Source organism: Amphibalanus amphitrite, unplaced genomic scaffold (genome assembly GCF_019059575.1).
Source record: "Amphibalanus amphitrite isolate SeventyFive unplaced genomic scaffold, NRLGWU_Aamphi_draft 001505F_arrow, whole genome shotgun sequence".
Taxonomy (NCBI): Eukaryota; Metazoa; Arthropoda; class Thecostraca; order Balanomorpha; family Balanidae; genus Amphibalanus; species Amphibalanus amphitrite.
This window is the reverse complement of record NW_024882998.1, coordinates 80,585-106,036: the sequence shown is the minus strand read 5'-3', so window position 1 is coordinate 106,036 and position 25,452 is coordinate 80,585. Positions and strand designations below refer to the sequence as shown.

The 25,452-nt window shown below is 49.4% G+C and overlaps 1 protein-coding gene across 3 annotated transcripts; it reads right to left on the bottom strand.

Annotated features, from left to right (window-relative positions):
• Nucleotides 1-5,300: 5,300 nt before the first annotated feature.
• Nucleotides 5,301-25,428, bottom strand: LOC122373498 (ras-related protein Rab-8A-like). 3 transcript variants are annotated; one of them, XM_043351622.1, is made up of 6 exons: nucleotides 25,208-25,428; nucleotides 24,366-24,426; nucleotides 16,681-16,885; nucleotides 15,495-15,635; nucleotides 11,047-11,061; nucleotides 5,301-6,737 (listed from the first exon to the last, which is right to left on the bottom strand). In XM_043351622.1, exons 1-6 carry the CDS (start codon nucleotides 25,329-25,331, stop codon nucleotides 6,642-6,644), a joined length of 642 nt encoding a protein of 213 aa, XP_043207557.1. In that variant the 5' UTR covers nucleotides 25,332-25,428; the 3' UTR covers nucleotides 5,301-6,641. The 3 variants fall into 3 exon arrangements, with proteins under 3 accessions (XP_043207557.1, XP_043207558.1, XP_043207559.1); XM_043351623.1 differs by having other exon boundaries at nucleotides 11,056-11,061; XM_043351624.1 differs by lacking the exon at nucleotides 11,047-11,061 and having other exon boundaries at nucleotides 25,208-25,427.
• Nucleotides 25,429-25,452: the final 24 nt, after the last annotated feature.

The following is a 25,452-nucleotide window of genomic DNA, read 5'->3' as shown; positions in this document are numbered from 1 at the left end:
TCTTACTTTAAAGAGAGTAGTTTAAGTTGAATGGTAGTGAGCTGTAATTAGACAAAGCAGCTATTCAGTGCTCACATCAAGCCAGGCTAGGAAATGGCATCAACTGTGGTGGGAGGAAGCAGGTTCGGCAGGCCTATGTTGTAAACTTCTGTTGTGTCTTGTGTTTGATCAACTGATGTTTTCTGCTCTGTTTTGTGCAGTGATAGTAGCAGGTAACTGCATGCTTGTCAAATTATGTGAATAAACGAATTCATAACATTGCATTTTTCTCTCCATGCAAGGAACAAGTAAGATGTTGTAGAAAATGTAATAGAGGGCTGCATTGCTGATTTCATGCACTTTATCAGAGCTTTATTTAGAATTGCTTTCCTGAAAGCTACACACAGGCCACAGCACTGAAATTCACAATGTCATAGCTTTTGGCAGAAAAAAGAAAAGACTTGCCTAGGTAAAATTGGCTGAAAGTATGGCAGAGCAGGTCTTGATGCGTATGCCCATCCGTGTGCTTGCCGAAGCCGAACTGACTGCAACACATTAACTCTGACCCACCATGGTGGCTGGCATATCCTGAACTTTCACCACTCTAAACAAGACAACTTTCAGCCCTCAGCATTGTATTAAAACACTGTACATGGCAGTTGACACTCAAAATTTGGTTCAGTGCCATCCACGGACAACATCAGTCGCCATTCACCAGGCCAGTAAAAACAGAATAGATAATAGCTTCAAACCCATGTAGTCAGAGTTACTAGGTCTGCACCTCAAAACAAAATCCAGGTGACATTCACCACGCCAGCAAAAAAACAGGTAGGTACTTAGGTAACGTAACAGCTTCAAATCTGGTAACATGTTGGTCGGACTTAACACTACCATATGTACATGGAATAATATGATACCAAACAATAGTGCAACCATTCTGGACAACAAAAGTGTATGATAAAATTAATTTAGAATACTTTGGCAGCATGATTTACGAGCACAGGCAGGTGTTACCTACCAGCCTTCTCAATGCTCGTAAAACCAACATTGTAGTTTTGATTTTACCTTACATGATAACACACTTGGCTGCAATGGCACATTTAATTTAACACTGTGAAAAGACCAGTTATAACCACTTCACAAGCACAATTGCACCTCATGCCGACATCCTTTTCCTAAGACAGTCAGCAGCATCTTTCGTCAAAACTGGAAGATCAATCCCCTTTCAACTGTTAACATCAAAAATATTTCTTCATGGTGTGATCTCCTATGGAAAACTTGCGGGAAAAGAATTAATGTCAATTGTCAGCTCTTCAAATTTCTTTGGACTTAAACTTGCAGTACCATATCCAGTTTGCTTTGATATTTTGTTTTTCATTCCATGTTGAAGTTGAACACCAAGCTCCAGATATAGCAGGCAGCTTGATCATCTTCGGCCTTGGTATAATATCAGTCCAAGTTCCAGTGGTGGGTATCTTCTAATATTCAAATTAAAATGAAAAGCAATAGGCTTTCTCAGCGCCGACGACGGATTTCACGTTGATAAAAAAGGGAGCTCAAGGTCAGCAAAACTCGGGTTCAAGGAATGGCGGGCGTTGAAATGACTGCTGACGTCATCAACAAACCGCTAATGGTTAAGAGATAGGGACTAAGCTGGTCCCACCCTGCAAGTAAAGGGAAGAAATTTCTTGAACACCATAAAGCTGCGGGGGTTGCGACCAGGATAAATGGTGGTTTCTGAGCCTGGCCGCAAACTTGGCTATCTCAACTCAAAACTTATGTTAAGGTGGGATGGTCCCTTTAAACGACCTTAGGGGACTCATCTCGCGCTTGGAAGCGTCACTGGCGTCTCTCGACCATTGGTTCAGTGCAAATGCTCTTAAAGTAAACACTGCTAAAACTCAGCTCATGGTTTTCGGCAGTCGGCAAAATTTGAGAAGCATACCTGCTTTCACCGTTTCTTTTCGCGACACCAAACTAGTGCCATGCAAGCAGGTGGGCAACCTGGGCGTTATCTTCGACGGCACCCTGTCCTGGGACGCGCATGTGTCCGAGCTCAGTCGCCGATGCACGGGTCTCCTAATTGTCCTCTCCCATGTCCGCCACTACCTCCCCGACGGTGTCACCAAGACACTAGTGGTGGCTCTCGTCATGTCACGGATCCAGTACTGTCTCTCCGTATTTGGTAATGGTAGCCAAAAGAACTTCGATCGCATTAAGAAAATTCTTAACTTTGCCGCTAGAGTCATTTTCGGTCGCCGTAAATTTGATCATGTCTCCCATCTCCGGGACCAACTCGGCTGGATGGCACCTAAAACAATGGCTGAATACCATACCCTTATCACGGCGCACAAGGCCATCCAGAGAGGTGAACCCGAGGAGATCGCGACCCTATTTTCCAAAAATTCCCAAACACGAGCAAGGTCTACTCGCCAAGACCACCTTTTCCACTTACCGCGACCCCGACTAGAGACCGGAAAACGTAGATTCGCCTACCGTGCCGCGGCGCTCCTAAATACTCTCCCCCTCGAGCTAACGCAGTTGCCTCCAGCCAGATTTGCCCGTGCTGTAAAAAAGGGGCTTAAGCCTAGCCAGAGTAGCCATAGTAGCTAGCCTCATGACTCTTGGACTATGAAAGGCAAACGAGTCTGTGTGTACATAGTTATGAACGCGGCTTCGTGCGGGTTCCACCAAGTATGTGCGTGTTCGGCGTTCGCGTTGTGTATTTCGTATCCGTAAGTGTGTGCGTTTTCTTGTGTAGGTACCTATTTCTTGTGTTATCTTCAACCAGCTCGGACTCGGAGTGTAATCGCCACGCCGATTGTGGATTGCTCTTGATCGTCAATACATACATACATACATACATACAGTATCAGCGGCCACTGTCAATACAACAGGGCGTCCCCGTATCTCGACATCCGGTGGAACTTTCCGTTAGACGTGCAGCACGTCACACCGTATCTATCGGGAAGGGCACGGACGGTTGATCAGTTCAATCGCGCTCAGTCGGACGTAGCACGTACCCGACGTGCGCGTACGTAGGCACGTTCTCAGAGCGGACCAGCGAACGGCGACCCTGAGCCTGCGGGAGCCGGTCAGGAGTTCCTTATGTTGCGGACGAGCCAGGAGGCATGCTAACATTCCTACGAGAAAAGGGAGCCTGCAGTTAGGCCATGAACGTATGGACAAGGTTTCAAGCCAGTGAACACTGACCGTGGGAGAAGGTCCTGATGCAGATACCCAATTCACCCCTTCCAGACCTCAAAGACAGCTCAACCTGATGATGGAATGGGTTTTAGAACGCCTATGCGACAAGACAGCTCAACCTAACCCGAAGTAATAACTGATATCGAAAATGTCATTTCAGGCTAGCTCACATCACCGTTCCGCCAGTCCGCAATCCAGACCATTCGGGTCTGCATCCGCCCTGCAGCCTGCGTGGTGCGCGCACTCGTCGGTGGCTGAAAGGTCACGCGGACATTCGATCCACTGTAAATACGTCCCTCTGCTTTCATAAGAAAACGGCAAAGACGTGCGTCCGACAGCCGACCCAGCTCTGCGCGCTAGGAACAGTGCCGAAACAATGCAATGGTGTAGAAACGGTCAATACCCATAGTTATACACAAATACACGGCAAAAACGTCTGCTACTTCTCAGCACATGTCGATTGTTCTGTTCCTACCTGCCCTCGGCCTCTTCCCTGGATATTTCTCATTTTCTATTTTTTTTTTTTTTTTTTTGCTAACCTGTCCCTCCAAGGTCGTGAATCGCAAGGATCAGGTGGGCATGGCTCATGTTATTGACGCTATTGGGGATATTTGCGCCCACTTAGACGCGCTGTGACATGCTAGATGGTCATCCTTTTGTTTTGCATAACTTTGAGACTTCTCATGGGCATGGATTCAGGGTACTTATGCTAATAGACGCATAAAAACTATCGACGTATAGGATAGGAAAAATGCCTGCTGTAGTATGCACGACCTAATCAAATTTACCTCAAAAAGAAGTTAGCCAAGTGAGAAGGTAAAGGAAGATTAATAGACGTTTGTCGTATAAATAATCCGCACCATCAATCCCGTCTTTCACAGTTCGGCCACAATCTACTATTCCACGCCACAGCGCCTTTCCACGCCATTACGTTAAAGTACAAGGCACGGGGAAGCTGCGCGCGGCGAGTTCTTTGCCCAGGTCCGCCGCCGCTGATCTGGCGGCTTTTCCAGCCGGATGGACAACCGTCTGGATGTGAACGAGTGGCTAGTTCAGCGTGAACAAGTGGGCACCTACACCAGAAGGACGTTATCGGTACACTGCGCAGAGTGTGGCGACGCGCCACTTGGGTGGCCATTTGGCCAACGTCGTGTAGCAGTTGTGTGCGCACAAGGACATCGGAGTGACTATGTTGGCGTTTCGAATAGTCGATAAGCCAACAAACATCCCAGTGGCTCCGGTCTCTTTCCTCAGCTCTAACAGTGTCATCAGTAGCTCACCGGCGTCCCCAGTATGTTTCCCGGCAGTCCTCACCCTGCACTCCTGCCACGACATATCCACTCATTCCCCAGCACCTCCCACCCACTTCCCCACCCGCTCCCCAAGCACTTCCCACCCACTTCCCCACCCGCTCCCTGGTATCTCCCATCCTATCCCCATTCCCCAGTCAATCACGCCACGGCGGACCGCCGGGCCACAATTCCCCGCCACTGATCAGCTCAGTGGCCGGCGCACAATGTCACTGTGCGTGAGGCACCCGCTGGGACCAGGGAGGAAGACGGCCGACCCGCGAGGAGGCGGAGGAGTGGTCGAAGGGGTCACCGAAAACGGACCGGGAGGACAGCATGCTGGGTGGTTGGGTTTTGACGTGCTGTGGATCGCTCGTAACAGTCGCTATTGTAGGCTGCAATGGCAGCTTATGATGACCTGCTGGGAGGTAAAAATAGAGCAGACCATTTGTGGGACGCCGGTCGGACGCTATTTCTGAATACAGCGAATAGAAATGGGAATAGCTTTAATGTGCTGAATATAGCTTACATAACTGAAGATTGGATTGTGACGTGTCGGGATTGTGTGATAAAATGAACTGATTGTGCGATGAAATGGATGCATTGCGACGGCATGTAAACAAGAAATCAAGCACCAATCAAACACCATTTTGCAGTGATATCTGAAATATGAACCGCTCTTCGTTTTTCAGTTGCTATCGGCACCAAACATCAGCTTCTTGATCAGCTAGTCGCGTGTCACTAGCCTTCACTGATCTTCCCACTCCAGTCCAGCATGCAAAAGCCGTAACGCATTCATCGACATAGGTAACGAAAACGATTCTCTTCATTTATCGAAATGTCTTTATCATACAGCCATTTTGGGGTTGAAGCATACGGTCGCCTCTATTTCATGATTACAAGGACAACAGAAAAAAACATTCACCCATATGCAATGTTGACATAGATCGCAACACCAAATATACAGCGGCAAATTATGCTCTATATTTCTTTACGAGCCTGCAGAGGATAGCGCTAGTCATTTTGTTCACACGGGCTACAGGAGCGCCTTTTGCGTACGTTAGTTCCGTAAACGATCCGAGGCAGGTATCTAATGGGCGCGGGGAAACAAGCAGGCCGCCGGGCATAGGAACAAAACAAGTACGGAAGGCACCAGCGCAGCCGCAACACAATTGCATAACCCTCCATATAAAATGGCCGGCGTGCCTTTTACACCCAAGCATACAATGCCAAAATTTGGGGGAATCTAAAAACGCCGACAGCCTTCTGGTCTCGGCGCGCACGCGCAGCCCTGCCGTCCGTCCTCCACAGGTGGCCGGTGAGCGTAGCGCTGGCGGCTGTCCTCTGGGAGGTGCCGCCACAGCCTCCGAGCTGGGCCGACCCCGGTCAATGTGCGGGCCGCGACTGACCCGTACCTCTGACGGTAGCGGCCCGCCGGCGCGGCCTGCTCCGTATCAACACACAAAGCGTGCGACAGAGGCTGGCGGAACAGGGACGGGTACCCGAGGACCACGGACCGGAGCGGACCGCGGGACCACGGACCGGGCCGCGGGTCCACGGCGCGACCAGGTCACCGCCGGGTCCGGCGGCAGCTGCTGCATGGAACATTGACCAAGCCTAGAAATCCGCGCTGAACACCTCCCAGTACTATAATCACCTCATCCGTATTGCCCCGCCTCGCGTTACCATTAGCACGTCTGTCACTCGGGGCCACCTCGGCCGCTCAGACTCTCGGTACACTCGCGTCACGGGCCCTTCGGCCGCCGCCCGCCACGCCTCTCATCTCAGCGATCGCCGCCCGTCGAGCCCCGCTGATCCACTCGCTCCGGGCCGGCTGAATTGAAGCCACCGGGATTTCTGTCCGTCGAATCGGTCGGTCGGTCCGTCGGTTGGGCGACGTCCGTTCCACCTCCGACTCGATCCACGACGAGCAGGGCCGGAGAGGGGGCGGTGCGCCGACTGCCCACCTCCCCGACAGGCCGGGCGCCGCGGAGCAGGCTGCGTGAAGCGCGCGCGCGGGGTGTCGAGTGTGTGTTTGTGTGTCTGTGTGTGCTGGAGAACGCTGGCAGTCTGACGGCGCGCCGTCCGCCGCCCGAGCCGACCGGCCAAGCCTTCCATCCACCCTCCCGTCCCGCCCATACATCTGTGTGCACCTATATATACCTATCAAAGAATAGAGCAGCGGGCCAACCAACTCGTAAAGTTCTTCTTGGGCGCCTCGTCCCGCAGCTGGTGGGAGGTCTTGGCCTGGTTCGACGACTCCTGCAACAGAGGGCAGTCCAGTCAGAGTCGGCGGAGTCAGGACTGACCGGGCCGCGGAGATTGCGTGAAAAATACAATGGGAATGCTAAAACAATAGCGCAACACCATGCATTACAAGTTAGAATGCAAAAGGCACTGGGGATGGTGCGCTGTAATTCTACGCTTGGTTATGTATCAATAAAAACAATAAAAATAAGTTAAAAGAAACTTCCGATCAACATTAGCAAAAAGGGAAGACAGCTTGAGAAATGCCAACAACAGACAAAGCAACACAAATAAACAAACAAAGCAGCTATAATTTTTTTTATGTGGGCGAGGATGGATGACATGATTATTATTAATATAACGAGGCTTGAAATGATCTCACGCATGTCAAAGTGTTTTTATTTTAGGCAAAATAAATATCTAAAACAGTAAAACAAGCTTTCGGCATTACGCCATCATCAAGTTTGAATAAATTAACATGTTTTTGATTTTCAAAAGCTAGAGCACAATCATATTGTTCCAGGCATCCTCATCGCAGCTCACTTTTTTAAACGTATTGCAATACGTTGCAAATACGAGTAGTGTGGTACATTGCACATGGCAAGTAAATAATGTACAACAATGTATCATTACGTACGCTACAACATGACATGCACACAATATATCATAGGTACAACAAGGTCAATAAATCTCATCTCAACATCAGCCGCATACATTATCAACACCCGGTTGCAGTAAACATTGACATTATAATCATATTGAAAAACATTGCCGCTGTTCTTAGCTCGATTCCAGTCAACCAGTCGTGAGTCGGGCAAGTCAGTTAGGTGCATGTGTACGTGTGCGTGTGCCTAAAATAAAAGCAGCTATAACACCCAATAGCCACAACCATACCAAAAGGACACCGGGCAGCGATATGTTAAATCCACAAACGAATAAACGATCCATTTAGGCCAACATCACATCGATTCTCAAACAGAAACGTTGGGACAACAGCGTCGAATGCCACGCCATATGGCGTTGGCAGCAACGCTAATGCGAGACCTGTCGATATCAATGCACCTCAATGACGTCATTGTTGTCAGCTGACGTCCGTCAGGCCCCTGTAGCCCCACCGGACTTCTCTGTCCCCCTGAACTGACGCGCGGACGGCGGCGCATCGCCCCTGTCCGCGATACAAGGTCAATCGGTATTATCGGGCGGCAGGGTCAGTCGCCATGGAACCGGCAACGGAATGGGGCGAGGGAAGGGCAGCGAAACTGGATGGGAAGACAGGGAGACAAAGCGACGGGGATAGAGTGGATGAAACGGAGTTGGTTGAGTAGACTAGGGACAAGGAGGCGAGATGGAGGGACAGAAATGCAAATGAAAGTGAACGGACTGCCACCGGAGCAGCATAAGAGCACTGGTCCCTGAGATGACGATTATGGGGCAATGGAGCTATTAGGGTGAAATAGGAGTCTGAAAGGGAAAAGCTGGATCAATGACACGTCCCTGGTAACATCAATCCGGATAGGTGTAGGAGCCTCTATCCAGTGTCACGCACATCGAGTTGGACCCGTGACCGCAGAGACGGGACAGTAATTTCCCCGGTGAACTCGAGGTACTCCGCACAAGTACTTCAGGACCATTGCCTTCAATTACAGGATGTTATCGTTGAGTGAGTACAGCCTTGAAGTTTTCCAAGTTGATAAGCTCATCTCCAAAGTGCGTTTATCAATCAATGATCTGCTGATCGACAGTGTTATCTCCGCCTAACCTCTTCTCCCGAGTATTGGGACGGCTGCTAAGAGGGGAGCATCCAATCAAAATCGGTGCCGATTCGAATTGAAGCTCAAATCTGCCGAATTGAATTATGTCTAGTCAACGGATGCCAGCTTCGGAAGGTGGACGAAGAAAGACCATACAAATATCAGAATGACAGGTGTGGTATTCTTTAGATCTTTGCAGTTCTCTTCAAACAATGGGTTTCCTTCGAGAAGGTCCACGCTGTCCGTCAAATTTCACAGCGACTGAGCAACCGCATAGCGTTGTCATTTCCAGAAGAGAAAGGCTACCTTCTCCAAATCCAGCGAGAAATTAGAACATTTTGCAGTGATATGAAGGTGAAAGAGGCAAGCGGCAAGAGGCCTATGAGGCCTCTTGCACCAAAATCCTCTTGCACCAATGCTTGGATTATTTTGCATCGTATACCCAGTCCAAGTCTCACATGTAACAATTTGCGTGCAAAATTTAGCAAGCACATGTAGGATTATGCATTGGGCTATTGCAAACAAATTTACCACCGTTAGATTAGCTTATTCTGAAACCGGTTTTTCGATTTTACCTAGCTAGGTAGTTTGGTGCAAGAGGCCTCATCATTGAATTTTAGTGTTAAGACTGGATGAAAATACCAACACAAGTCGGATGATAGCTTATCATTTGGTTTGATTTTCCAAGCATTGATCTAAATGATAATCGAACATGACAATGTAATAAGTAAAGATGCATCAAACTGCAGCGTACAAGTAGCTGCCCTACATTGATGACAACAAACACTTCAAGCGGCTTCCACTATGCTTGAGCTTTCAATATCGCAGCTTGCCAAGAAGCCGTCCCCAATCAAAGGAAGGCTGATCCTCAGCCTAAGTCCTGCACATCAAGCATCACACTTAATTAGCGGAAACTGCAGGCCTCGTTCGACCTCAGACAAATTAAACCCTAAAACCAGCCACCGTTGGCGGCGGCTTCCACGCAAACGGGCAAACCACTAGGTCGATCAATGAGCTCATAAAGCGGTGGACCGCCGTATAATCCGGCCATTAGCCCATAGACTGGCGCCCGCGGCGGCGCCACACTTATCGCCGCCGACAGCACAATTTCCGACGAAATCAGCGCCGCATCTGACCGCGGCGCACCGTCTTACCAAGAACGCCGCCGGCTGGACGCCACTGGTCAGAAAGGGACGCCATTGGGGACAGAATGGGCACTGGGTGGGTCAGAAAGGACCCTGGCTGGGCGTCACTTGGTAACTGGATGGACACTCCTATGGACAGAAAAGGCCCCCGCTGGACAGCATTTAGAAACTGAACGGTCGTCAATGGGAACGGCAGACGCCGATGCAGCGCAAATGGAAACCCAAAGGCTATAGAGAAAATGCGAGCCGATTCAGAGCCACTGATAACATCGACGGGTGCGGTCGACGGTGGCCAGGGCTCGAGAACAGGGCGAACTGGACAGAAAGCCGGGTGAAAACACGGCCCATTATGCTATGCATGCTGTCAGTCTATGGAAACGGACTGCTCAATCGATTAATGTGACAACATTGAGCGCTGTGGACGGGTATTATGAAGAAACACAGGAAGTCATGATGATTGAGGGACACAGTCGAACGGGATAAGGTCGCTGTTAGCCCAATTTGTGTCTGGTCATAATATTTCAAGAAAAATGACGCATTAACAAAAGCCTTGACATCATCTCTGGTGGAAATGACCGGCGGTTGATGTGATATGAGGTACTTCACACTGGCCGTGTCACCCTTAATGTGGGTACACACTTGCAATGAAGTCACCATTACCGGTGGCGCCTGTGCCACAGATAAAACTGTCTGGGTCTGCGGGACAACACAGTGCTATCGGGTCAGGCTAGTGGCAAAGATAAGATATTCCACCCACACCAACGAGTGGGGCAACAGAAGCGAAGCCGACGCGGCACTGCCGGCTCACCACAGCAGACGAGAGAGCCAGCCGCGCGGCGTCCATACGGTCGAACAGACGTCACACACAGCACACAAAACGAACGCAATTACCCGCAAGTGATCTCTGGCAAAAAAAGCTACGCTGGAGGCATGCAGGACACGCAATCGCACCATCTCGGAGCGATGCAAAAAGGAACAGGGCACCATCTGGTGGCTGGCGGGGCGTAGGATCGACGCCGACCGGACCGGGCACCCGACTACTGCGGCCGGTCAGTCTGGGCAGGGAGGGAGGGGTGGCTGTCGCCCTGCCGGGTGCGGCGGGCGCTCGGGCCGATTGTAGTGCCATCACTGGTCCGGCAGCCGTCTACAGCAGGTGTCTCGCCACACAACGCCGACGCCATGCGCACACGGAGGACCACCTATGGAAGTGTGGGCGCGGGGCGGCAGGAGCGGCTGGCAACCCGGGCGGGGAGCGAGGCGACACGGCGGTCCGAGGCCGGCGGACACAGCGGCTAGAATACGGACAAAACACCGAGCAGGACAGTGTGCCGGACAGCTGGGCGGACTGGACGAGACGGGCACGCGGGGCGCCACGTGACGACACGGACGGACGGACAGCTCTATTACAGAGGAGAATATGTCACGTGCCTCGCTCACCTGCTGCTGCTCACCCAGCGCGGCATCATGAAAAACAGGCAACGGAACCCGTCAGAGGCAGTACGGGGCACACGCCCCAGCATTGAACACAGGTCTCTTAGCAACAGTGCAAACAGAGGCAGCACTGGACGAAACGGAGTCTCATGCCGATCACATATTCCGGCATAGGACACACCCGATACTGTTATCATGCACCACAGAACACCATACCTTACCGAGCCCTCCGGCCTCAGCATTAACGACACCAGCACATGGTAACGCAAGTAAAATAGCATAGTTACAAAGTACAGTAAAGACCTACATATTTGCTCACATAAAGGACCGCTGCCTGACAGACAAAAACAATAATAGAACCACACATCGCATGGAACATTATGTAGAGCTCTGTGATATAAAATAATGCTTCAATAATATCAAATATTTCCAGCCTGAAATTGACGAAAAATTGGAGTCTGACCACACATATCATGCATAAACATCGCTTCAATAAATGGTAGAATCTTCACTTAAAAAAAACTTCTACGAAATGTTTCTGCCTGGATAATACCCCGTTATCGGTCCAATCTCGCAGCTTACAGCTCAGACTGCCCCTCACTAGCGCTAGACATTTTATCGCACAAATAAGCAAACAAAAAGCCGAACTCAATGCTGCTGAAAACCTGAGAGGACTGCAGGCTCAAGGGCATTCGATAAACATCGCAGCTCGAACACGCACGGAAGTTCTGTAATTGTGCACAAAGTTTCGCCCAGGAGTCATTTGTTCCTTTTTCAAGCCCTAATCAACTAACAGCGCCAAACAGAGGGAAGAAATAGTGTAGCAGTGCCGCGACAAGCCTAACAAAAGGTCAAACAACGGCAAATACCAGAGCGAATAAGATTCACACGACAAACAAAATACCGAGCGAACTCCAGGCAATGTCGTTAAGAGTTTAATCTGAAACAGATATTGTATCGAACAGGGCCGCGACAGTGAAATTGAAATAGCTCAAAATGCAAGTGACAATGACATACACATAGCACACCTTTCGGTTATGTATGTCATTTTAAGAAAAATGCCGTTGCTATGCAAACTGCGCGGGAGACCTACTAGGGTTGAACACCATTTTACAACGCACCATTTGTCAAACGCCGTTATAAGCTATTGACGCCTTACCAGCGCCGTTTTCGCAGCGAACCTGCGCGCTAGTTTACATGTCTGGGTGTCTCCATATAGTCACAAAAGCGAGGCACCGGGCACGGCAGAGCACGGTGTCGCGCGGGGGAGAGCGAGCCCACGGGCGCGACTGCAGTAACACCACAAATGAGTTAGAAGATACCGAGCCTGCGGGAATGCGAGCCGCTGGATTACATTTCCGAGGTGTCGAGCTGAGCTGATGCAGCAGTCAGCAGCGGGTAGGAATCCCCACACCGAATGGAGGTACGATATGACGCACGGAGAGCAGATTATAATGGTCGAGAGAAATATTCGACTGTTGGCACCCGCGTAAGCGCCTTATCAAGCAGTATCAGCATTAACAGTTTTTTGGAAAGAGCATGACCTCTAAAACTAAATGACACAGAACAGAATAAAGCGTAAGTGAATTGTAAGGAAATAAAAACACGGGTGAAAACGATGGTTGAAAAATGCTAACAATGCTAAATTGCTAAAAGTTTAGCAACACCAGCACTTAACAACAGCAGTTGTCTGAGATATAAGAGGCCCAACTCGAGTTAATCTCCAAAATATTACCGGATTCGAAGCTGGTAAATCCACTGCAGAGTTAATCTAATTCGGCGGCCGCTGAGTTGTGGACACACGTAGCACGCTGTTGCCGAGATGTGTGCTTCATCTTGGAACAGAGTTATTCAAACTTTGGCGTGAGCAAACAAATCTGATATTGCTGTGTTCAAACGACGCAAGAAACACAACAGAGGAAGCATTAAATTGACTTTCGAGCTCTGTTAATATCCACTGAACACACAGAAGTTTGAAAACAGCGAAAACGGTTAGTAATTTTCAGACATTCCGTTCTTGCAATATGCAGAAAATGAACCGATGAAAATGTCCCTATTCATAGAGGAGGGAGTTGGTCAGTAAAATTGCCGTCAATTGGTTCCAGCCATACAATGTGACTTTTGTATCATTTAAGGCTAAGCACCACTCAGCTGTCATCAATGAGTCTGGGTAACATTCACCCTCAACTGTCGCGCATTTTGTGCCACGCTCACACGGCCACTGGCAAGGTCACAATCCAACAGATATCATATAACTACTCGAATGACATTAACCGCCGGAGACAATCTAGTCTGTCTTGAGAAAGCACGATTGAACTAGCTTCACAGAGTCAGCTTCAAACTAGCACACTCAAAGCATGAAAGCAATACCCTGGCGTACCATCAAACCAATTACAGTGCAACACCACAATTCCACTCGCAGTCACACTCATTATCAACAGTAATGCCGTGTAGCGCCATTTCGTCTCCGACCTAAGCTGGTATTCAGCTGAGGCGGATCGCCCCCACACCCCTCGGCGGCGCCGCCGAGCCCCGGGTCAGAACGGGGCGTCCTAACGAGCCAGACTTGAATGGCCCGGTGGCCTTAATGGGCGAACATGTGCCATCCGGAGCGGCGACGGGCTGGGACGCGGCTCACATCTAATGAGATAAATCACACAAACTGCACTGGAAGGACGTACACCGCGGCGCGGCCGGAGCTGCGGAGCCGGATCGGGGGATTCAATCAAAACCCGCCCCACCGTCCACGGCCGCACTGAGACGCACATATACCGGCACTGGAAGACACAGAAAATGGAGAATGCCTCCGCTACGGTGCAGTTGCTAGACGCGAGGTATATTCGGCCAGTGACCCAATACACCGCCGCCCCGACAGCACTGAATGCAGTTCTGATCAGGGGATGTATCTAGCTGCCGCCCTGCTCTCCACTTTTGATACCGCTCTGATTGGCTACACCGACAGACGGATTTCCTGCACAGTGGTAGCTTAATGGTGACTGGGTATTCTTTGAAGGCCAAAGTCAGTCTTTTGGTCAGCGTTTCAACAGCCTTCGCTCCCGAGGATGTATTATCCCGCGCCCTGGTGGGGTCTGTTTATAACGCGACCTGGTGGGGGGGGGGGCTATTTTTTGCCCCCCCCCCCTCGTATCTCCGAAACTAATGGACGGATCCGCAAAATTCAAACGGCGTTCGAAAGGCCTGTCAAATTTGTCGAGGGAAACCAAATTTCATTGACCTCGGGGTCACCGATGACGTCACAGGTCAGGTCAAAGATGAAATGTTTCACCGTTCACGGGTCTTCTAGGGAATGCGCTATAACACCGAGGAAAACGCATTTTGTCGAGAATCAGCGATAGGGCGTCAGTTGCCTAGTAGATATGTTGCTATTAGAGGTCACTGACAATACCAGGTCACGTCACAGGTCAGGTCACCAAGGGTCACAGGTCAGGTCACATGAGCCCAACTTTACTAAGGTTGTGTGATGCATGTTTTATGGCCAATTTTTCATTTCCAACTCAATGGTGTTGGTTATAAAACTATCAGGTACAGCTTAGGTCACTTTCTGGTGAAGTTCAGGTCAAGGTCAGGTCAAGGTCAGGCCAAAAAAGGTCAAATTTTAAAGTTGATAGTTTTGCATAAAATGGGTATTGGTTCGATGCAGCTCGTCACGGGGAGTCTAATGGTGGTCTTTGTTTTGCGCTACGGGGTCTAGAACTGCTAAAAATTGAGTTTGAAAATTTGACGTCATCAATTTTGAACAGTTTTTTCGCTATAACTTCGCCAAAAAAGAGGTATCAATCTCAAATTTGGTATGTGGATGGAAGGCGGTAAGGACTATCACATATATTCCGGTTTTTGCGATATTCAAAAAACTTTTTGGATTTTTCGATCATTATATAAAAAAAAATCATTTTTTGATTTTTGGGGGTCAAAATCCAAAAATTTCAAAAATCCGAGATAGCAGTTTTGTAGCCCTGTCAATTCTACAGCTTTTATGTCCTTATCATTTTTCTGTATTTGCAAAGCTATAGGCCTGACAGCTCTTCCCGCGAAACCCTTTTTTGGGTCGAAAACGGCAGAACATGACGTCACTCTGACGTCATTTCCGGCCAACCTATCATAGCCTTTGGAAACATTTTTGGTCACCATGTGTAAAATTGATGTCCGGGAGGGTACTGAAAGTTTGGTGACGATCGGCGCAGCGGTTCTGGAGATATATCGAAAAGTCTGGAGGGGGGGGGGCAAAAGATAGCCCCCCCCCCACCAGGTCGCGGGTTAAAGGCGGGGCATCATTCAGGGTGTTAGCGAGGATAATGTTGATGGTGATGAGCTCCAGTTTACGGGCGCCAATCAATCCGACCAGGCTTTCAGCCTGACAGATAACCAGGCGACAAACCAAGAGCAGCTACTAACCAGTCGCGCACCCAAGAGCGCCGCATACTCACCAGCTTTTTCTCCATCTTGGCCTTAATGTCCCGTGCCAGTGTGAAGAAGGCCTCCTCCACGTTGATGGAGGACTTGGCTGACGTCTCGAGAAACTTGATGCCGTACTCGTTTGCCAGTTCTTCGCCGCGCTCTCGGGACACCTGACGGGAGAAGACTCAGTCAGCCGTGATGATTTCAGTCATGTCAGCGGAGACAGACGAGAAATGCAGAGATGTGGGTTACTTTGAGAAGGGTCGCCTCATCCTAGCATGTGATAGCGAGGCGTACCAAGTATGACACATTAAAAAAAAATTGAGTATCAGGGGATGAATTAAAGATGCATTACATACCATACTTATTCTAAACTAGCGTTAAAAAGCTTGTTATGCTCGCAACAATCAAAAGACAAGTGACACGCAGACCACAAGACCATCTTATACGCCCAATGACCGTCATTTACACTATGGGTACATCCAGGGTAACATCTCGAAACATGTTATAGCATTGCTCTGCATAAGACGATCCCCGTGCGCTCATGCCGGCCCAGGGGCTACCTGTCCCATCCATCTCCTGCCAGCCGGCGGGGCCATCCGTCACTGTCCATGGCCGACACACAGCCCCACCGACCGACGGACGGGGGGGGGGGGGAGAGACGACCGAGCAGGGCAGTGGCCATTGACTGAGCCGACAGAACAGCGCAGGGGCAGGAAGGGCCGACAGGGTCCTCTCGGCACGACAGTCCATCGAAATACCCATCATCGGCACGGTTACACAGAACAGAACATGACCAGAAAACAAAAGCCAGATAGTTCAGGGGCTGTTACTTTAACTAAGCAACTAATCACTCTAGTCAGACGTCGCAACTTTACTTTAGCGGTAAAACTAGGCATTCCAGGTATTCTATTTTCAACTTGACCGGGGTGCCAACTGCCACCAAGGCGGGGAAACTCACCTTTCCGAAATCACTGCCACCGCAGTTCAATTACCGTCTGAAGATTACCGGAAAGTTCGCATTGATAGCAGCCTAGTCTCAGCCCCTCTCCATCCTACTCGCATTGTACAGGTCCACGAAAGAAGCAATCACCGACGGAAACGAGTTGGTAACTAGCTCTCATCCGGCCTACGTCTTCTCCTGTCTGTATCAGTCTGCGATTAGGTAAAACCACCTACCTTCCCCGTTTGGAAACGCTCCGTCTCGCGTCTCACCTGCCGTTTGTCGTTCATATCACACTTGTTTCCGAGAATCATCTTTTCCACGTCTGCCGATGCGTGCTCCTCGATGTTCCTGATCCAGTTTTTGATGTTGTCAAACGACTTGTCGCTGGTGATGTCGTAGACGAGCAGGATGCCCATGGCGCCGCGGTAGTAGGCCGTCGTGATGGTTCGGAACCGCTCCTGACCCGCTGTGTCCCTGAAGGAGGATATCAAGAACGTCAGGTCACGTCAGGGGCCAGGGGTCGATCGAGGAAGCAGAGTTCGATCTGGTCAGGTGGTGTCGGGTCCATACGTATCGCTCGAACATGACGGCTGAAAGATAAGCTCAGTTACCAAGTTACGTCGTCACATAATTTGACGGTGCAACGGACGGCCTGCTTGGCATACGATTACAACGAACGAAGTGTCATTTGGAGGAGTATTTCCCTTCCTTCTGGACAGCACCCAACGGTCGGCGCTAAACCAAACCCGAACGGACTCAGTTCAATTGGTGAAACAAGGCAGCAATAAAAGGAGCGATGAGGACTTTTATCAAAACACATGCATATTCACAACTGAATGCATTCATATCCAGATTGGTAAAAACTCCATTACACAAGCCTGCCAACGGGCCTCAGCAAAGCCCCAGCATAGCCGCACACGAAACGTGTACCATTCCACTGTAATGCGACGACTCGACAGCACCAGAAAAACTGCCATATAATGGCTCTCGCATTGTTCCCTGGGGGAGATGTCAGTGCCGCCTCTGACACGGTCCGAAACTGGTCCAGCTGCTTCGGCAGAGAGAAGGGAGAAGAAAATGGAGGAGGAGAGGGAGAGGGAGAGGGAGAGGGAGGAGAGGGAGAGAGAGAAGAGAGGCAGAGGCAGAGACAGAGGCAGAGGGAGAGGGAGAGAGGAGCCAGGAGAGAAGAGAAGAGGAGAAGAGAGAAAGAGGAGAGAGGGAGAAAGAGCGGGAGGAGAGAGAGAAGAGAGAGAGAAAGAGAGGGAGAAGAGAGAAAGGAGAGAGTGAGAAAGAGAGGGAGCAAAGAGAGGAGGGAGAGTGATCATAGATAAAAGAGAACTGCAGAAACACAGACGGACGCGGTCGGAGGAACCTACGGGGAGAGGGGATCCAGCCACAATTCCACTGCTGACTGCACTGGAGTGTCTGGAGGTTCCATTGGAGGTTTACCGGGGGGAGCCTACGGGGAGGGGGGATCCAGCCACCATTCCACGGCACTGGAGTGCCTGGAGGTTCCACTGAGCCGACGGGGAGGGGAGGCTCCAGCCACCATTCCACTGGAGTGTCCCAGGTGAGCTGGTTCCCAGCGCGCCACAATACAGACGGCCAGCGCGGCCACCAGCGCGCCACGGCTGAAACGGGCCACCGGGACAACACTGGACCAGAGGTAGGTTGGACACTGGGAGGGGCAAGACAGAGCTCTGGGACGCTAGAGAAAGGCACCGGTGGTCTGGTGTGTTGCGTACGTTCCCACAGGCGTGTTTGTACCAGATCAGACGAAACGAATTAGGTTCAAAGGGTGTGGGATGCCCTAAAAAGAACAAACAACCGAATGAGAAGCAGTTAAGCTACTACCAAAGCGATGAGGTTAAGTTGAGCCAAATGTCGTAAACGGTTTTACAGCGGGGAACACGGGGAACAGTTTCGGAGAATGACATGAAATGGTCTGTGATGGAGCTGGTCGGTCTGGGTTTAAACGAAAACAGTTGTAGGTTAGTCGCTGAAAAAAAGTTTTTGTCCATTGTGGACATAAATAAGTGCGTTTTAAATACGTTTTTTACGAAGAATAAAAATAAATGTTTACAAGTCAATGAAAGCCAAACCAGGCTCCACAATGAAAAACACACTCGGCATCAAGTTGATGGCACCCATGCTATGAATGAGAATGAACAACCTAAATAAACACACAACAAGATTGGTTGGTAATGGTTGCTACTTGCATGTTTTCGGATTCCCGGAACTATCGATACTTCCATCCATACACACGAAATGAGCAGACTCGGAAAATGCCATTCACACTCAACACTGCCGTGTAGTGTAGGAGCCGCAATATCTAGTCACTGGACTGCAGCTGCAGCGGGGACAATACGACACGGAGTCCTATCGTTATCGGCCGTCGCAGCTGGCCCCGTCCATGTACCGTCCTCCGACCTAACGAACCGCCGTCCCGCGGGACATTTACGTAACGGCCGCAATTCTGCCCGATCACAGACGGACACACGCCCAGCGCAATGACGACAATCCTCTGCCGAGACTGGATATCCCTGCCGAACACGACACCCGTGCGCGTCCAATGACGGGGAGAGTCCAGACTGGGTATTACGGCCGATCGGCCGCCGCCCAGAACACGGACAGAGCGCGGCCAGCTAAACCAGTAATGGATCGGACCCGGAGAGACGAGCCACATCACCGCCCCCGGGATCGGCCGGTAATGCGACAAAAACGTCGGCCTCATGTCCATCAGGGCGCGCTGAGCGCCGCTCCTGTTTCATATGTGGAGACGGCAGTCGGTGCTAAATCTGGAAACTGTCGTTACCAAGACTATCGTGTTCCAGATCGGCGTGGTCTCTGGAACATGGAACGGGCGGTCCGAGGCACAGTGCTGCCACCTACGGCACCGGTAGTCGAGTCCGTCGGCACTGGCAGAGCTGGACTGCTGCACTGGACTGGCAAGGATTTACAAAACAAAACGACGGGATAGAAGAGAACAAAAAGCACAGGAGCTATAAGGAGAGCAGACGAGGCAGTCGACTACAGAATGATGTTCCACTCCTCAGAAGCTATCAGTTGACCAGAGCGCTAAGTTGTGCTGTTTATCACGCAATTAAGCGTGTCGATTGTGAGCATTGGGACAAAGCTTATAATTTGTGAGCTCAGCCCGTGTGATGCGGCACCGCCTACCACTCCAGGCAAACAATTGACTGTGAAATGTGGAACATCATTCTGTAGTCGACTATACGTGGTTGAGAAAAAGAAGAGGGTTAACAGTAGCAAACTTTAAAGAAAAGGAGAAAAAGGAACAAGAACGACTGAGAGCGAAAAAGTAGGGAAGCGAGAGGTTTAAGTATTTGTTGTGTGTATATGAATAAGGGACAGGGAGAAGATGTGGGAATAAAACATTGCAGACATTAGTCAATACCAGAAACAATGGGAAGCCTGCAACAGCTGGACGATTTGCGTTCCATATTCGCGAGGCGCAACATCGAGTTACCACAGCAACGCTCGATAACCGGAGCGGTGCTATGAAGCCATGTGGAGTAGGGGGAGACGGGAGGGCACCGCGGAATCGCGGGGTCACCATGCTTCCAACTTGTGCTTGTGAGCTATTAGTAAAGTAATCTTGCCTATGAGCGTATGAGAAAAAAAAACAGAAATGTCCATTTGGCCTCCTGCAGCCCACCATCGCGCCGCGAGTGATCACGGAAACCATCCCACCGGAAGAGACGCCGAGCTCTGCTAACGACAGAGACGGACCGACGGCGGCGTCATCCATCGCGCCGCGAGCGGTTAGCGATGCGAACTGAACACGCCGCCGACACCCGGGGAGTTATTGCGCGCCCCGTCAGCGCCGCGCCGGACTAATGGAAAACAACGACCACTGGCCGTCTTCAGCTGACCGCGGATATTAAACAATACTGGCTGACAGGCTTCTCTCCACACGAGAAATCTGCTAAAGCCGAAACATATAAACATGATGGATAGTGTACCACACACCGAATCTTCAGGAAAAAGTTTGTTGGTCACAATATCTCAACAATATCCGGATATTACGCCGAAGAAAGTGCGCCAACATTCACAAACAATGATACAAGGCGCATACCAACAACCATCGGTAAAACAACAATTACGACGCATGCCAGCAGCCAATTGTCATGTCCGTCCGCCCGCCCACGCGTCGCATTGTCGGCCAGTCATGCTTCACTGACCAGCTGAATGAGCCAATGAGAGGTGTTTCCCGTCCATCGGGCACCACGCTGGCGGCTGCAGCTCGTACGGGATCGGACGCACAGACCACCGCCCACGGCTCCAAACCGCATCACGGCGCGACAGCCGTCACGGGTGTCCGTCGGCCCGTCACGGAACCCCAGCCGTCACGGTGTCCGTCCGTCCGTCACGGACCCCAGCCGTCACGGGACCCCAGCCGTCACGGGGTGTCCGTCGGCCCGCCACGGAACTCCAGCCGTCACGGGGTGTCCGTCCGCCCGTCACGGCGGCTGTCACGCCCAGACGACAGACCGCCGTCACACACAGACATACACACGCACCGCCGCGCCGGTCGTCAGGGAGGACCGGGTCCGACCAGGCGGAGGAGGGGTGACGGTGGGGTGGAAGGGAGAGAAATGATGCTGAGTGGTCCCCAGTGACATGTAGTCAGGCGGCGTCCCAGGACGTGCCGACCGACGCTGGGGTAGTGATGCAGAAAGCCTATGGAGAAACGGCATAAGAGACGGAGTTTTCTTATGTGTACTACGGTGCAGCTTCGAACCACAATCATGTTAGCGCCTAGCAGCCAGTGCTCAACCACAACTTTAACAAATTGATTGAAAACTTCGTCCAACTAGCCTCGGCGTATCTCGCAATATTGAACCACGAACGCCTCAAGATGGTAAGTACACTTACCAACTCAGTTTATACAAGATAGGGTAAACTCTGCAATCTGCATATAAGCGGTACCGGGTTCGTGAGTCCGGCAAACTATGAGCCACCGACGAAAAAGTACGAATGCATAGACGATTATGCGAAATAGCAGCACGACACAAAATACTAAAATTGTCAGCGCACCGTGCCACATCTGAGCTTTACGTAGATCGGCAAGTGGAATACAGAAGCCGATATAGGTCGGCGACCGGTCCACGGGAGGGCACACGGAAGATATTTTGCCCACGAGAGACTGCGGACTGAAGTCAGTGGAGGTTACATACAGAGCATACGCGTCCTGTCCACGGGATTCGACAGACCGGCGGTCTATAGCAGACGACACGACAGGCCGGCGATTCGTAGACGACAGGTCTGCTCTCTACGGCAGAGAGCCGCGCCCGGCGTGCACTGCTGCCGGACGGGCGGTGAGGCCATCAGTCGGGGCTGACAGACAGTGACAGAGCACTGAGACCCGAGCCGCCCGCCGACGGCCGTAGGCAGTGCCCGCCGACGGACCCCGGTCGGCGGTTGTACAGAGAGGACCATTATCGACGTCAGCAACGTCGACAATCACCGCCAGTCGGCACACACATTGCCAAACTCGACCAGTCAACGGTGCCTCAAACTTTACCGACCGGAGCATGGGATACAAACCGAGTCTACGAGTATAAATACATGGGGCGTGTGATACGTCTCCGCCTGGATTATTACAGCGGATAGCCGGAGGTAGCAAAAGTTGCCAAAGAAATTCAATTTCTGATAGGCGATCAATGGCTGAGTTGACCAATGATTAAAGTCAACCCACGCTAAGCACTGCATGCTGGTGGCGTGTTTGGGTCATGCCGATCTGCCAGATCGACAAACTCACGATACAAAGTATGATACGAACCGAATGGTGTCTACAAATCAAGGCAATGTTCACACGTCCACCAGCTTTATCTCCTGCGCGACCATTGCTAATGACCCCGGACCCCCTCCATTAGAAGAAGCGCCTAACCGGTTCAGCAGACCAGACATTCGCCAACGTTCGTCCCAGCGACCCGACCCTCCACAGAAATAACTATCGAAGTGAGCGCACGTTAATTTGTGAAGAAGTGAATGAAAAATATAGCATGTGAATCGCATACGAGGTTTATCTGTTAAATCACGATGGGTGGAGACTTCCATTTCGCGTCTAGCTAGACGCGTCTAAGTCTTAGACACGTCTAGCTGGACGGCGGCTGCGTCTATCTAGCGACAGCTAACTTTAGACGCGTCTGGCTTGGAAGTCTTCGTCCAACAGTTAGACGCCAAGTTAGACGTCAACTTGGACGTCTGCTCAGTTGGACGCCAGTTAGACGCCAGTTGAAGTTTCCACCCGATATGAATGAACGCCAAAACGAGCTCGAAATACAAAGCACTAAAAGTCAGTATTTTCATCGACCTTAAAAAATGCATGATCGATATCACTCTGGGAATGAGCCTTCCATTTCGAAAAGAACGGCAGCGAACCATTAACAGCTTCGGATGACGCGGTGCAAGGGGACACAGCTTCATCAAGCTAATTAGATATCGGTTTCAGTCACACTTGTATAATGGAGTCCCGAGACGGCCTCACCGCTATCACCTATACATGAAGCACCTATACATTTAAGCAGCAATCTGTGCACCTGGCATCCCCACAGCAACAGCGTCTCAAATGAGGAGCACAGCGTCGGTTGATGAGTACGCGAATAGATACTGGGCTTGAGCAAGATTTGACAGAGGTGTTATTTATCGATTACACCACCGATTTTAATTCAGTTCACACACCATTCAAAGTCAGGGAAAAGTACAACCCGACGAGCTGTGGGTAGCTGTTATCCTATCTTCACCAGTAATTATGAACAAGTGTTATACTCTCCAGGCAGATCATGCACTCCAATCAACTACTACTAAGCCCAAATGAAGAATCTAAGTCAATGTTGAAAACCATTGCTGGGGTTAGTAGTTCACTGCAGCCTAAATAGAAGCCACCTGACTTTCACAAATGGTCACAGCTAGTTAACTTCGAAATTAATAGATAAAACATTACATACTCTCAAAAACTATCTCACCATGGTAAGTGGAGGGTTCATACAACAGCTACGACGAAGTTAACCGAGATCTGAGTGAAAAGGACAATATTAGCTGCAATTTCAGACACCAACTAGCCAAAGGTCACAAAATGCCATCAGCACACTACAAGTGATGACTGATCAGGTTACATGATGCCAAAAGGAAAACACAAAGAAGAGTGGACATAGGTCTAAGTCATGTCACATGGGTTAAAAATTCATTAGACACTCATTGATAGCTACTAGGTAAATACCATAGTACAGTTACACACACAAATGTATGATGTAGGTAAAGACTTAAAGAGCCATATAATAAAAGTACCAATCCCAGCATAAGATTCATTTCCAGCAGTGACAGCACAACCATCATTCAAAACTACTGAAAAAATGGTACCTATCTATTCAAATAAAGAGTCCAGGTAAAGCAAGACACATCCTGAACTGAAAGTCCCAGTAATAATATTAAAGAATAAAATGCTACCTTCAATCACAGCAAAAACAAATGGCCAAAACACAACACATAACTGGGTGAATTCCTCCTTTTGCACCCTTTAAAACTATTTAAAAAAATAACAAAACAAAAACATAAAAAGAAGGAACATATCTTTCTAAGGTAAAAAAGTGAGACCACACATTGATACTTACAATAGGTACTTTTCACACAAAAACATTCACCTATAAGTTATACCCAACCACATGTTGAGTCAGGTAAGGTTATGTCATGTTAGGTAAGGTTAGGTGAGGTTAGATTTATGTGGATTTACTTTGGTTATTTCTGCTTGTAGTGTGCCTTATTTTTTAGCATTTACTGATTGCATGAACAATTTTCAATGTTGAGATATAGTTAGTGGCAATATGGTGTGGTATTCATTCAACTTTGAGCATAGGGTATAAAATGGTGATTTTACCCATAATTGAAACATAGGCAACAACTGACAGTGGTCACATCTATGTGTACATACCATATCTGAAGTTTTATCTTCTTCCCATCAAGTTCAATTGTCCTGATTTTGAAGTCAATGCCTGTTGGAAAGAAAGCATGATTGTTGAAGTTCAAGTCACAGCAGTATAAGACAGTAATTGAAAACACCAGTATGACTGCAGCCATAACTGGGCCTTGATCTATGGTTGTTTTCAGACAAATAAACAAATGAGCAAAGCAATAGATGTTAAATTTATTAAACAAATGCAAGGTAAACAAGGAGTCAGTCTTAGGGATAATGTATTTAAAACAGGCAAGGATCACACTTTGACTTTTAAAATAAATACAGTTCAAACTTTTTGAATGGAATGGTACAGGACAGAGCCCCACTAAACAGGCTTGCTGTGTTTGGCCCTGCCATCAACCCTCAGTTTGCATAACTACCAGTCTATGGCAGAGTACAAAGTCTGAAGTTTGGCATATATATCAGACTGGCTTGCCACAGCCTGCCACCACGGCCCCGTTTAGAGTCACAACCCTACAGCGTGCTGCGCAGTGGCGCTAAGTTGCACTAAAGAATTGGTGCAGAACTGCAGTTTGAGACAACTTTACAACAATGCTCCAGCGTTATGTTATGAACATCAATCATAGTTTGTTGATGATTCTGTGGAAACCTAATACACCAATACGCATAGCACGCTGTAGCGTTGCGCTCAGAAACAGGGCCCTGAAGACCAGCTTCGTCAGAAGATTAACTAAGCCAAAAAATCTTATTTACTTCATTAGCATATTTTTAATTGGAAAATGAATTAATTCTAACAAATATATAGGGGTAACGCAACAAAAAAAGTGTTAGCTGTAACTAAAAGCATTCATAGTTACCTATAGTCGAAATGAAGGTTGAGTTGAAGGCGTCCTCCGAAAACCTGAAGAGCACACATGTTTTCCCGACTCCTGAGTCACCAATCAATAACAGTTTGAAAAGATAATCATACGTTTTTGCCATTTTTCAGGACCACTACCCACAAATATTTACAATATCAAAGCAAAATTAACTTCCAAAAACGCCTATTTCAGCTACAGTGCACAAGCATCGTCTACTTATGAAGGCTTTCGATTTCACTCAC